We start from the raw sequence: 14,612 nt of genomic DNA on the forward strand, positions 1-14,612 counted from the left end.
CCTCATATTTTCATAACATGATAACGTTTCCATTTTTTTTTTACTTTGAAATTATGTTTTACATTTCGTTTATGTCTATATACTATTTGGTAAGTTATATATATGTATATATACTAGTAGGTGACCCTTGCAATGTATGAGAATTTATTTTTAAAATGAAAAATTAATTTTGAATCTTAATATTTTATGTGTATAAAATTTTAACAATTGAAAGTCAAATACAAACAGATTTGCTAATAGCTGATGAAAATTGTTGTCACTGTGTATGATTCTATATAAAATAAGCTCATAAAAATAATTTCTTTCAAAATTTTTTTTTTAAAAAGGTATGTTCTCAACCTAAAATCAAATTTTCATTTGTATTAATCAAATTTATCAAAAATCATAAATTCCACTTGTATCAAAATATTTTTTTTCTAAAAAAAATAAAAAAAAAATAGAAAATTCTATAATATACAAATTATGACTTGATTATAACTCATTGTGTATTATTTTAGTTATTAATCGAAAATGTATTTGCTAATTTCTTATATTTTTTGTTATGTCTAAAGTGGTGTATCGGTCTTTAATTATACTTCAAATGGTGTTTGATTATGATCTATTATAATATTTTTTTATGACAATATTTAAGTATTTTACTGCACGAAAAAGAGCTTAAAGTGGGTTAACTCAATGTAGGATTTATGCTTATATCAGTAAAATTATAACGATTCTAGTTTAAACCTGATCCGTTCATTGTTTTGGATCCGAAATTCCTTATCTTATTTGGTTGTTCATATCTTTATTCATCTTATTCTTAATTGAGTTTGGTTATTAGAGTGTCTTGGTTGCGTTCAAAACAGGTTGGAAGTTAGTTTTTCAAAATTGTTGCTGCCCAGATTTTGGCTTGTTTGCTCGAGCAAACTTTTTTGCACTCGAGCGAACTTTGAGAACTTCTAGTACCTTTGCAGGTCTGCAAAACTACTAGAAGTATGGCACTCCTCGCTCAAGCGGTGTTTCTTGCACTCGAGTGGTCTTTAGGAACTCTCAGTACTTTTGCAGGCCTACAAAAGTACTAGGAGGGTGGTGTTCTTTGCTCGGGCGGTCTCTCTTTTTGTGTATGGTTGCTCAAGTGGTGTTTTGATTGCTCGAGCGATCTGCACATATATTAGTTCCGAAAAGTCACTATTTGAGTCACTTTTTCGTACCTCTCTCTCTCTCTAAATATTTCAAAATCTCATATCTCTCTCTCTCTCTTTAGAAAACGTCTTTAAACCTCAAATACACCTTGATCTAGTGGTTTCTTAGCCCTTGTCCTTTAGAGAAAAAGGTAGAACTCACCTATAGCTTTCATTTGATCGGAACAAAGTCCATTTTCGACTTCATTGAAGTTTCAACCTTGCTCTTGCTTGTCTTCTAACTTGAGGTAAGAATTTCTCCACACTTTAGTATGATTTTTACCTTGGTTATTTGTCTTTCAAATAAGCCATAGGATTTGGAGATTTTGGGTAAAAATTTAGGTTTTGAAATCAAAAGGGGGTTTTTCAAATGGATTCATGAAAATGGTTGTGGAATTGAATATGTAGTTGAGTTGTGATAAAATTGTGGGTTTTATCAATGAAATTGATTTATAAAGAAAAAGGGATTTTGCCCTAAAATGTAAATATTTGATTTTGTAAAAGAGGAAATGAAACTGATATTGGATTTTGTGGAATTGAAATGATGATGACGGGGGAGTTAGATATGTATTATCGCTCCCATCTTGAGATTTGGAAAGTATATCTGTCACGATCCAAACCCGCCCTTATAAGTTTGGCGTCGTAACCGGCCAATAATTCGAGATTATCAAAGGCCTTCCTGTACAATCAAAAATAATCGGGCCTAGCAGAAGCAATATACGAAAATACCAATGGTCCAATGAGCTTTGCATCTATATGAATAGATATGTAACATATAAACATTAATTTACCCACATAATGATATATAACTTATAACATAATATATATACAAAACATATGCACGTGTCGAAAGTGTACATCATGATCAAAAGCTTGACAACAGCCTTCCAGGCCTAACCCCAACTCGGAGGCACTCAAACAACTAGGTAGGCTTCAAAACGATGGCTCGACTAAAGCTCCCTTCTAGACTTGTCCTCCAGAACGCTCACCTATACATATACATAAAAACAGTGAGCTAAAAGCTCAGTGAATAACATTAAAGTAAAGGGGTTGGTGAATGAATTCCTAATATAACATATTCGTAAAACAAATCATGACACAATCATTCATATCAGTCTCATATCAGAACATAACATAATAGTACATCCTACAGAACATATCACATATCGTCTTCCGACTATAGTAATTGGTTTCGGATACCGATTATACATAGATCACCACAATGAAGTGGCTAATGAGCTCTCGTATCACATATATGTCACGGACCCGCATCTACATGTTGTCCCCCATGACTTGGGACTATCTGTGGATGTCATAATAGATTCGCAAATAGGACATTCGTTCACATGATCAAAATAGCATTTCAGAAGTTGTAACTTATCAATAACAGTTAAAACATGAGTCATATCAACATATCTTTACAAAAATGTTACTCACAGTGGGCTTCCAAAACCAGTTGTTCGGTCTTCAAGTCTTAACCTACAAACACAAACATTCACAGCACAATTTCTCAATACATATTCGAGTCATTCAGTTGATTCTTAACCTTATTCGGTTAACCGTTACTTGTTCGCTCAGTTACTTCTATTCTTATTTTAATTTCTTTCATGCTTATGAGATGCTTATGGATGTAAATTACACGTGAAAACCAAGTGAAGGCTCGGAAGTCAAAAAAATAGAAAGGAAACAAAATCGAAAAAACTACCCCGTTGGACTGCACGTGCGGTGGTCTTGGCCGCATGAGCGGTAGTGAAGCAGTGTGCAATTTAAGCCAAAAGAGGTCTGGTCGCTCGAGCGGTGGCCTAGGCCACTCGAGTGGTGTGGGTGTAAAACTAGTCCGAAAATCTACTTTTGTAGTGAAACCCTTCCATTTCAAATCCAACTTCAATTTATACAAAGTAATGCCCAATACCCTTTAAAAACATGTCAAAATTAATATGTCTAACTTCATATACAAATCAGACATGCAAAACAAAACTTAATTTGTACTTAAAAATGAACAAAAACTTGACAATATGCATTTGAGGGTTCCAAGCTCAACTTCCATGGAAATTCTTGGCAAAACTCAAGAGCTATGCATGAAAAACAAGTTGCTACAAATTACTTCATGAATTGATGCCATGTATGCAAAGATTAAACATTTTCTGAGCAATAGACATACAAAGCTTCTATATAATCCATAAATCCACCTCTATATCTCATGATCTTCAAGATTAAGAGTTAGATTCTTACCAATAACCTTGAGTTTCCTCTTTCTCTTCTTCATTTCTTTTCTTTTCCTCTCACACTCTCTAGAGTTTTCTATTCCCCTCTCTCTCTCTCTCTCTCTCTCTCTGATTTGTTTCTCTTTAAAGGATAAAGTTGAGCTCAAAAATGAGCTTTAAGTCCTCTATATATAGCTAGCTCTAGGCTTAATGCAATAATGAGAGCCAAACACAACTTAATGAATCAGACGGAATCAATTTTTAATTAAAGTCCCAAATGACTCTAAAAACTCCCATTAGCGTATTCATGTACTCAATTTCAGTTTCTGAACTCATTAAGGTCGTCAATTTCAGTTCTGAAGTCATAACCCCAATAGATATTTTCCTAAATCAAACAGATATTTCCAAATTAAATCATATTAATTCATAATTACATAACGATCATCGTGACACGCATTTTGGGGCTGTTACAATATCTTTATTAGAAATTATTTATCTGTTTAAAGATATTTATTATGAGTTATCGATGAAGAATAGCTAAGATTGTTGTAGAAATTGTATGAGAATTAGGCGAATTGAAACGAATTTTTCATCCCTTTGCATTGAGCATTGTTACACACTTAACACATTGAAAAATGTTTATTGTTTAGAGAAAAACGGGTGAATACCTTGGTGAATCTGGGTAGGGAGTGTAGTTGTAGTATTAAGTTGGCTTGTGTGTCGTTGGTAAAAGTCTAGAAACCCGCGAGGATAGGTGCCAAGCCTTCCAGTTAATACCGGTAAAAATGGAAATAGGTAGTGCTTGTATTGCCTACTTGCAGACACATCCTAGAGATTCCCAATGTTGTATCCACTGCCTTATTTTCTATTGTAAAGGAAATGATTTCATGAATTGTGATATAAACTTGGCATTGAATGGTTTTGGAAAGAGATATAAAAGGTTTTGGCATAAGCATTGCATATGCATTCACCTTATGTAAGAGTATCTCTACTGGGTTTTGGCTCACCCTATGTGGAAAATCATTTTCAGGTGTTGATAATATGCCTCCGCTAAGGCCGTAGCTTGGAAGGACTTGGAACTGAGAGCTGCTTATTTTATTTTTTTTGTATTTATTTTGTTCAAGCCTAGGACTTTATTTGTATTGAGTTCAAACTCACTTTTGTTGTAACTAAGTATCATCTTGGAAAGTTGTAGCTAATAGAGCATTACTTTGTTTAACTTTTATTTCATATTGTTTACTTGTAGCACATGCTATAAATTCAGGGTTACGACTTATGAATGTATAATTGCATGTGTTACCTTTTTGTACAATGGAATCATATGAATGGAAGGGTACTTTATTTAGAACTGTATTGTTATTTAATAACTGTCTTGGGTTGAATTATAGTTATTATTTCGGGGCATTACAAAGATTGTAAGAGTTATTCACATTATACATAAAAAATCATAAATTCAAATCACAAATAGTATCCTCAAATGGAATCAGACACAAAATCTCTATAATCTTAATAATTTCAGTTCTCAAAGGAGTTCTAATTAATTATGTGACACATCATAATAATCGTAAATTTTTTATTTCAGCCAAATTATTTTTGCATATCTTTTTTGGTAGAGCTCGTGAAGGTGCATTATCAATAATATTATGAATTCAAATTTTTTATTTAAAAATTATTCAAGAAACATCAATAGGTGCCTTAAATATACACAATCATTTTCAATGAATCATTATTCTTTAATAATAGTCCACCCTATGTGTCATTTGACAATTGTCAATTTATCTTCTAAAAAGTTAACAAAAACAGTATTGAGTTCCATTATTTTAATTAATTAATATCAAATTGGACACTATACGTGTCTGTAAATCACTTCTAGAAATATGATGTCTTGCATAAAATCACAATGGATTAAATTTTTATTAATGTAATGATATTTTATACTATGATATATGTTAAAAAAGTATAATATTAATTTTAATTTAAAATAAAATTTAAATTTAAATTATTTATTTTAATAATTTTGGTCTTATCGTTTTATAAAAGTATTACTTAAATACTTATATATAATAAATTTGGTTAAATTATTTGTTTATTTTGATCATTTTACTTCTATTGTACTATAAAAGTGCAATTATCATATAATGATTTCATATGATATACATTAAATTATAAGATAATAAAATAAACACTCATTTTAATATTAAAAATAAAAATTAAATCAGAAAGAGAATTAATAATATAAAACTAAAAACGGTTCTAATTATTTATTTTTATTTATATATTTATTTAGAAAATAAAAATATGTAGAAATAAAACTACACAAAATTTATTTAAAAGATTAAATATAAATATGTTGTGATTGGATTAAGAAAAAAATACATAAATTAAATATGTAGAGTATTATTTTTTTTAAATATTCTTTTTGAATTATTCATACATATTTTATATACGTATATAAAATTTAAATGAAATATAAATGTTTTGTAATAAATAATTTAATGTTAAATAAACAATTAAATATAAATTAATATTATGACATCAATAAAATAGACAAAAAAATATAAAATATAAAGAAATTAATTTGATCCGTGCGATGCACAAAATTAAACCCATTCTGTCTTATTTATTTATTTGTATATCGAAATAATTTTTTTTTCAAATATCATAATAATTAAATTAAAATGTCAACTATATAAAAGAAATTTGATAACGACAAAACTAAATAGAAAAATATATGAAAAATAAGTATTTTTCAGATAGAGTCTATATAAAATTGGTTATTATAATTGAAATTGAGTTTATGTAGAACTTTATATATAATGAAAAAGGTATGCTGCTGTGGCTTTTTTTTTATAAAAAAAATAAGTCTTTAAAATGTGCCACCTAAGTAAAGAAAAGACGGGATTCGTGGGAGTTGCTACGTCGCTTGGGCGGTTTAGATGATCTACCTTGGTTGGTGGTGGGAGATTTCAACAAGATTTTGTTGCCTTCGAAAAATGTGGGTTTGGGAGACCGAAGCAGAGGCCAGATTGACGCCATCCAACATGCTCTTTCGGATTGTTCGTTAACTGATTTGGGATTTTTCGGGCCCTATTTTACGTGGTGCAATAATCGGCCATCTGGGTTGGTACGTGAACAATTAGATCGTGGAGTGGCTAATGATGCTTGGTTCGGCATTTTTCCGAAGGCTAGGGTGGTTCATCTCACCTGTACGACGTCGGACCACATGCCAATTCTGGTTGACTTATTGGGGTCGCAACTGTATCCGAGTGGGCAGAGGTGGAGACAACGTATCTATCGTTTTGAGGCGATATGGCTCCGTGATGGTAAGTGCGATGAGGTGGTCAAAACTAATTGGGTTTGTGCTCAAGAGGGAAGTGTGGCTGGATTACGGCTTACTGTGGAGAAGACAGGTTCTTGCTTAACCCAGTGGGGGAGGACTACGTTTGGTCATGTCCAACAGTTATTACGGTCTAAGTTGAATGAGGTGCGGCGTTTGGAGGGTCTGTCCGTGCTCTCTCGGGACGAGTATGGAAAGCGCATGCAGTTATGTCGTGAGATTGATGAACTCTTGGAGAGAGAGGAGACTTTGTGGTGCCAAAGAGCGAGAGCGAATTGACTGAAAGAAGGTGATCGGAATAACTCTTTCTTCCACTCCAAAGCGTCGCAGAGGCATAAGAAGAAGAGGATTGATGCGCTTCAAGATGATCATGATAGATGGTGGTCTAAACCGAAAGATTTGGAGCAGATTGTCGTGGGGTATTTTGCGGAGCTGTTTGATTCGAGGCAACATCGCGATATTGGGGAAGTTTTGGATTCCATTCAAGCTGTCGTTCCGCCCGAGAGGAATGTGGAGTTAGCTCGACCATATACCGCAGAGGAGGTGTCATATGCTTTATTTCAGATGTATCCTACGAAAGCCTCTGGCCCGGATGGCAAACCAGCGCTATTCTATCAACGGTTTTGGCCGATAGTTGGGGCACAAGTTACACGGGCTGTGTTGGGCGTTCTTAATGATGGCAAGGCGGTGACGGCTATGAATGACACATTTATTGTGTTAATTCCAAAAGTGAAGACACCCAAACGGATGTCTCAATTTCGGCCAATAAGCCTTTGTAATGTGGTCTACAAGCTGGTAAGCAAGGTGTTAGCCAATCGAATGAGGAAAATATTACCCGAGATTATTTCGATGAATCAAAGTGCTTTTGTGGCGGGGCAGCTCATTAGTGATAATGTGCTTGCCTCTTTTGAGATATTCCATTTTTTGAAGAATAAAAGGCATGGAAAAGAGGGACATTTCGCCTTAAAACTCGATATGAGTAAAGCATACGATCGGGGTGAATGGAGTTTCCTACGAGGGGTCATGGAGAGGATGGGTTTCAATCAACATTTTGTGGATACAATTTTGCATTGTATCTCATCAGTGTCATATTCGGTCCTTGTGAACAGGAGTCCGACGAAGAAATTTGTTCCTACAAGGGGGCTGCGACAAGGGGACCCGATCTCTCCGTATCTGTTTGTGTTGTGCGCGGAAGGTCTTTCTTCTTTAATTAAAAGAGCTGAAGGTGAGGGTAAGCTTACGAGGGTGGCGGTGTGTCGAGGTAGTCCACGGGTGTCTCATCTTTTATTTGCGGATGATAGCTTGTTGTTTGGAGCTGCGAACATGCAAGAACTAGCGGTGGTTCAAGATATATTAGGAAAATTTGAGGTAGTTTCAGGCTAGAAAATCAATCTTGAGAAATCGACTATCTATTTTAGTAAGAATGTGGGGATGGATATTCAGGCGGGTTTGCGGAATGTGATGGGGGTTGGTAATTTGGTGGATTCTGGAAAATATCTTGGGTTACCTTACATTGTGGGCCGCTCTAAATGGGGCATATTTAATTCTGTTAAAGATAGAGTTTAGACTCGGGTGAATGGGTGGAAGGAAAATTTTTTATCAGTGGATGGTAAGGAGATATTGTTTAAATCGGTGGCACAAGCTATCCCAACGTATATTATGTCCTGCTTCCAGTTGCCTGAAGGAATTTGTGAGGATATTGACTCTATGGTGCGTAACTATTGGTGGGGTGAGAGGGAGAACAAGCGGAAAATTCATTGGAAAAATTGGCGAACATTGTGTGACCCAAAATGGGTGGATGAGATGGGGTTTCGTAGCTTGAAGGCCTTTAACAAAGCATTGTTGGCCAAACAGGGGTGGAGGTTGCTTTCGGTGCCGGATTCTTTGGTGGCCAGAATTTTGAAGGCTAAGTATTACCCTCACACAACATTTCTTCAAGCTAATGTTGGGTCGAATCCCTCGTTCACATGGAGGGGCATTTTTAATGCAAGAGCGCTTTTGGAAGCGGGGTTGAGATGGCGAGTGGGGGATGGTCGGTCAATACAGATTTGGGGTGACAAGTGGGTGCTGCGGCCTCATTCTTTTCGGGTTTGTTCACCACCTTCACCACAGTTACAGGGTGCTTTGGTTAGCGACCTCATCGATGAGGATAGGCATTGTTGGGACGTCAATGTATTGCGAGAGAATCTCTTGGAGATGGACGTAGAGGCAATCCGGCAAATCCCTATTTGCTGTTATGGCATTCCCGACAAGTTGGTTTGGCACTATACGAGGAATGGGATGTTTTCGGTTCGCTCGGCGTATCATTTGTAAATGAATATTAGTGGTCGGGAGGTGCGCGGGTCTGGGTCTGGGTCTGATGTGCAGAAGGTTAGTTGGTTTTGGAAGCAAGTATGGAGCCTTCGCATTCACAATAAGATTAAGGTCTTTGCGTGGAAGTGTTGTTCCAATATTCTACCGGTTAAATCAGTTCTTCGGCAGCGGCATATATTGCAGGAGGATAGGTGTGATGGCTGTGGGGATGCAGCAGAAATGGTAATGCACTGTTTATGGGATTGTATGAGGGCACGGGAGATCTGGAATCAAAGCCCGATATCGTTTGTGCTTGATCACGGTGGTGGTGGTGACTTTATGGGTTGGGCATATGGTATTGGACGTCGGGCGGATAGTGTCACACTGGGTTTGTTTTTCGCTCTTTGCAGGGGGTTATGGTCATCGCGAAATCAAGTTCTTTTTAGTAATGTCATTCACTCGACTGCTGCGACAATTCAGATGGTGTGTGAGTTAATGCGAGATTTTGAGCGGGTTCATTCCAACGTGCGTGGGATTCCAGTGGCTCACGGAATTGTGAAGTGGAGACCGCCGATTGGAGAGATTCTTAAAGTGAACTTTGACGGGGCCATGTTCATGCGGCAGAAGGTCTGTGGGGTAGGGGTGGTGATTCGTGATCTCAATGGCATACTTATTGCAGCTTTATCGGAGCCAATTCCACAATGGATGGAGATTGATTATATTGAAGCTATTGCTGCTGTCAAGGCTTTGGATTTTGCAGCAGGGTTGGGCTTAACAAACATTCATTTGGAAGGTGATTCCCTTACTGTGGTCAAGGCTATGCGAGAGGATGGTTATCTTAATGCTTCGTTTGGTCATTTTGTACAATATGCCATTGATCGTAGTAAGCAATTTTCGAGCTTCTGTGCCTCGCACACGCGATGGAGTGGCAATGTTATGGCTCATCATCTGGCTCAAATGGCTAAGGAGGATCCGGAGAAGCAAGTTTGGATGGCTGGGGTTCCTGAGCATTTAGTGCAGGTTTTGTTGAATGATGTTCCTATTTTGTAAGGGGTCATGACCTCCACTTTCTAAAAAAAAAAAAAGTAAAGAAAAAACATTACTTTTATATATACTAATTGGTGACCCGTGCGATAATTTATTTTTAAAATGAAAATTGATTTTGATTCTTAATACTTTATGTTTAGAAAATTTTAACAATTGAAAGCCAAATACAAACAGATTTTCTAATGGTTGGTGAAATTTTTTGTTACTGTGTGTGTGATTTTATGGAAAGGGCTTATAATAACAATTTCTTTCAAAGTTAAAAAATGAAGAAGAGTGTATTCTCAACCTAAAATCAAATCCTCATTTGTGTTAATCAAATTCACCAAAAATCATAAATTCCACTTGTATCAAAAAAAGAAGAAAAAAAGAAAATTGAAAAAAAAAGGGGAAAATTCTATAATATTTAAATTATGACTTAGTTAAAACTTGTAGTGTAGTGACCCTAATTTTTCGCAAGTCATTATTATTATTCCTTTATTTTATTTTTGGCTTTATTAATTGTTTGGATATATGAGAATTTGATGTGGTATTTAATTAATTTAATGTGATATTTAATTATATATAAGTAATTCGAATATTTATATATTTTTTATATAAAAAAAGTGTTTTATATATTAATAAAATATATATCATATTTATTTATGTTATATTTATGTTGTATTTGTATTATATAATATAATATAATAGCTATTAGGTTATATAATAAGTGATTAGGTTATAATCTAAAGAAAAGAGAAAAGGGCCTTGAGAAAAGAGAGAGAGCATCACAAGGCGAGAGAGAGAGAGAGAGAGAGAGAGAGAGAGTTTAATTAGCAAAGAAAAAAAAACTGAGAGGGAGAGAAAGAGAAAAGAGAGACGATGGGGAAGAAGAGGAAAGGAGAAAATATAATAGTTAAGGTTTTGTTTTGGTGACTCCATTAATTATAACACCCCCATTTTCATGCCCAAATGGTAATGCAATAGTCATGGCTCTATAAAGTAAAACTAATAACAAATCCTCATACTTGCATTACTTGATGTAAATAGTCTTCATGTAATAATACAATTAACCCAACAACCATTAATTAAACAACAAATACCCTCAAGGGTTTTCAAGTTCCAAGGCCTGAGCCTGGTTATACAAAACGGTTATTCAAACCCATACATACAAAGCCCTTGGCTTACAATCAGAGTCACAGCAAATGAGCACATTATACTCTCAGCACATACTTCCACGCCTTCAGTTAGACGGAATCACAACATCATTTCCTGCACAAAAATCCCATAGGGTGAGCATAAATCCTAGTAGAGAATTCTTAACAAAGTATATACGTTTTACACAAGTCTCAAGGAATGGAATGCTTATGCTATGCCATGCCTTTTTGAAAATAAAACACACTTTCATCTTTTGAAAACCAATGCTCAATGATGTCATGCCATTTCAACTGCTCAACATTTATCACATTTTATTCGAGAGGCGGTAAATACAACTTTGGTAATCCCTAGGTTGGTATCTACAAGTAGACTATATAAGTACTACCAAATTGTCATTTTTACCAGTATCATCTGGAGGGCTCGACACCCATACTCTTTCATTTTTACTAGTAACATCTGGAAGGCTCGACACCTATCATTTGTCATTTTTACTAATAACAACTGGAAGGCTCGACACCTATCATCTACACTACCTGTCAAGACCTACCACCGTATTTACCCCAAAAACATTTCATGAAAACTCATTTCTTAACATTCTTTTCTCAATGCAAGTTTTTAAATCAACCGTCAAGTTCAATGTAATCAAATGAATTGATATGCCAATGCAATAATAATCAATACATTACAACAATTCTTTCATTTCTATTTATTTCACACAATACTACCATTGTGATCAAAATTCTCATTTCTCTTTTCAATGCAATTTCACAAGATGAATAAGTACTTTTATTTCAATTCATCCAAGGAATAACATAATCCCCACTTTTCAAACATTTCCAACAACCTAGTCATTTCAAGACTAAATCAACATTTTGACTAACAATTTTCAAAATGAACTACATTTCTCATGCTTCTCAAAATTTATCATTTAAACAATATAAACAAGAAATTTTCCAAACATCTCTTATTTTGACATTCAAAATAAAGATAAAAATAACAACCATGAGTTTTTAACTTCTCTTTTAAAAATTCCCAATTTGTAGGTTTTCTCACCAAAACCATCCATCTTCAAACATTTGAGAAAAAACTCACCAAAATCCTCTTTCTTCAATTAACATAGTTCAAAACTCCTAATTTGTATTTCAAAGGATTAAATAGTAAACCCACTTTGAAAATCACTCTCTTTCTTGAATCAACAACAAATCAAAGGATGATTTCGAAAATCATCTTGATCTTGTAAAAACATATATATAACTCAAAGAAAATCCCTACCTCAAGTTTGAAGAAGAAAGGAGTTGGAAATCCCAAAATCAACGACAATGAAACTCGATCTCCACTGCACACAACGTAGCTCTTGTCTAGACAACCAACTTTGATGAAGGACTTAGATCTAAATCCCAAGGGGTTTGAAGAAATCAAAGATCTTGTGAGGTTTTTGGTAGGAAATGTAGAGAGAATGAAGAGAAAATGTTTCTAGAGAGAGAGAGATATAGAAAAGTGACACTAAACCAGCACAAAAGGGGAGAAAAGAGAACAAAAATTCGGATCTACCTATCTCCCGTACGTGCGGAGCCTAATCCCACACGTTCCCGCACGTGCAGCCTCCTTCCCCCGCACCTCACCCCGCACCTGCTTATTTAGCAGTGTGCTGCCCAGCTTTCCCCTGAAATCTGTATGTGCGGCCTCACACCCGGCACGTGTGGCCCTCTCCCGCACGTGCGGCCCAAGGCCCCTACACATGTGGCCCTAACTCTCAGCCTAAAATTTCCTCAGTTTAACTCGCGATGCTCTGAACCGACCTCGGACAGCTCGACCCCTGTTAGAGCGCTACCCTTGGACCCGCCAAGGGGCGCTGCCCCCTGGACCCCCGCGAAAGGACGCTGCCCCCTCGACCCCCGACCGGCCCAGTCAAAGTGGCAAATGATAAAAGGAGGATCGAAACCAGGATCGCTACATTAATTCTTTAAATATTTCTTTGATCTTCAAAAAATAATTGTGAGTACAAAATCCACTTCTCTTGATTTATGTTTAATTCGTCTTTTTTATTTATTTATTTTTATTTATTTGATGTTAGTTTGATTTTGTATTTATATGAAGATGATAGATTGATTTTAATTATTTTGATTAGTTGTGTATGTCAGGTTTAGGGTTTTTATATGTATTTATTTTATGGTTGTAATCACACTCATGGTTATATGAAATTAAATAAACTTAGAACCCATAGATAAATTCCTTGCACTCCACCATGACTCCATGGATTGTTATTTTATTTGAGTGTTGGTGAGAAGAAGTGTATAAAAAAAAAATGAGGATTTTGAGATTTATTTGAATGCCTTAGGTTTGGCATTATTATGTTTGTTCTCATGAGTAGATGAGAGATTATGTATATATGTATATATATATATATATTGTTGCCTCGTTCTCACTAGTAGACGAGTGCTTTGATTTACGCGCGTACATATATGCTAACCACCCGGGGAGTGTGGATCAAACTCGGGACGATATCCCCGTGCAAGTTTGGCTTCGGAGCAATGTTAGGTATACGGGAGGTACATGAGATATATGTGTAGGCTGGAAGTGAAGGGCCGAAGTGGTGGAGTTAAGGTACAAAGAATTAAATATGAATTTATTGGTATAGTTTGAATTGTATTGATTTGTATATCTTGAAAAATAGTAAACGATCTCGTTAAATTACAAAATTTGGGCTAAGGCATGTATACATAATTCTAGACAACCTTTGTGTTTTAACTTTTTACTAAAAAGATCGATTAGAACTTGTAATTGGATTATCTTGGTTACAACAGTTTTTGTTCATTTTAGCAATGCAGATTTTAGATGTTGTTTTAACCCACGAAACGAGCTCATTTTTATTGATTTCTAATAATTTAAAGTAAAACATTATTCTCAACACTTTTCGTGTTTTAAACTTTTCCGAAAAAAATCATCTTAGGGTAGTTTCTTTTCGTTTTCAGCTTCAGATTTTTCGATTTAATTTTGTCTAGGCTCTTCTATTAAGTTTTTCTCTCAACCTATTCAATTTCTACTAAATTCGTTCTCATTGTCTTTTAGGAAATTTGATTCTGTACAACTTTTGTTCTTTGAGTTTTGGTCAATTCGAATTATTTAAGCATGAAACGGTGCATTTTTATACTTCTTCAACAAGTTACTTATGATTAAATTATACTAACTTTATTTTTTTGCAGAATGGTGGGTCTTACTACTTTTATGCAGGGCTGACCCACCATATTTATATTTATATTTTTATTTTGTTTATTTCATACTCAATTTTATATTTCGTTGTGTACGGGTAAGAAACTAAATGCCACCGTATCTCAGGAAACTACCCATTCGTCTCGGTGTAGATGGAATTACTTGTCTTGTCCTATAACAAGAATTAAATGTATTTTTGTTTGTGTCTGGTGGACACGTGGGTGTCAAATA

At 35.1% G+C, this 14,612-nt stretch overlaps 2 protein-coding genes across 2 annotated transcripts; both read left to right on the top strand.

Annotated features, from left to right (window-relative positions):
- The first annotated feature begins 6,584 nt into the window (after nt 1-6,584).
- On the top strand, nt 6,585-9,011 carry LOC145793809 (uncharacterized). The gene is made up of 3 exons (XM_082876679.1): nt 6,585-6,912; nt 7,021-8,066; nt 8,373-9,011. Exons 1-3 carry the CDS (start codon nt 6,585-6,587, stop codon nt 9,009-9,011), a joined length of 2,013 nt encoding a protein of 670 aa, XP_082732805.1.
- On the top strand, nt 9,012-10,040 carry LOC114316623 (uncharacterized). The gene has a single exon (XM_082876680.1). It carries the CDS (start codon nt 9,012-9,014, stop codon nt 10,038-10,040), a length of 1,029 nt encoding a protein of 342 aa, XP_082732806.1.
- Nucleotides 10,041-14,612: the final 4,572 nt, after the last annotated feature.

Source organism: Camellia sinensis, chromosome 6 (genome assembly GCF_055761805.1).
Source record: "Camellia sinensis isolate YWXY chromosome 6, ASM5576180v1, whole genome shotgun sequence".
Taxonomy (NCBI): domain Eukaryota; kingdom Viridiplantae; phylum Streptophyta; class Magnoliopsida; order Ericales; family Theaceae; genus Camellia; species Camellia sinensis.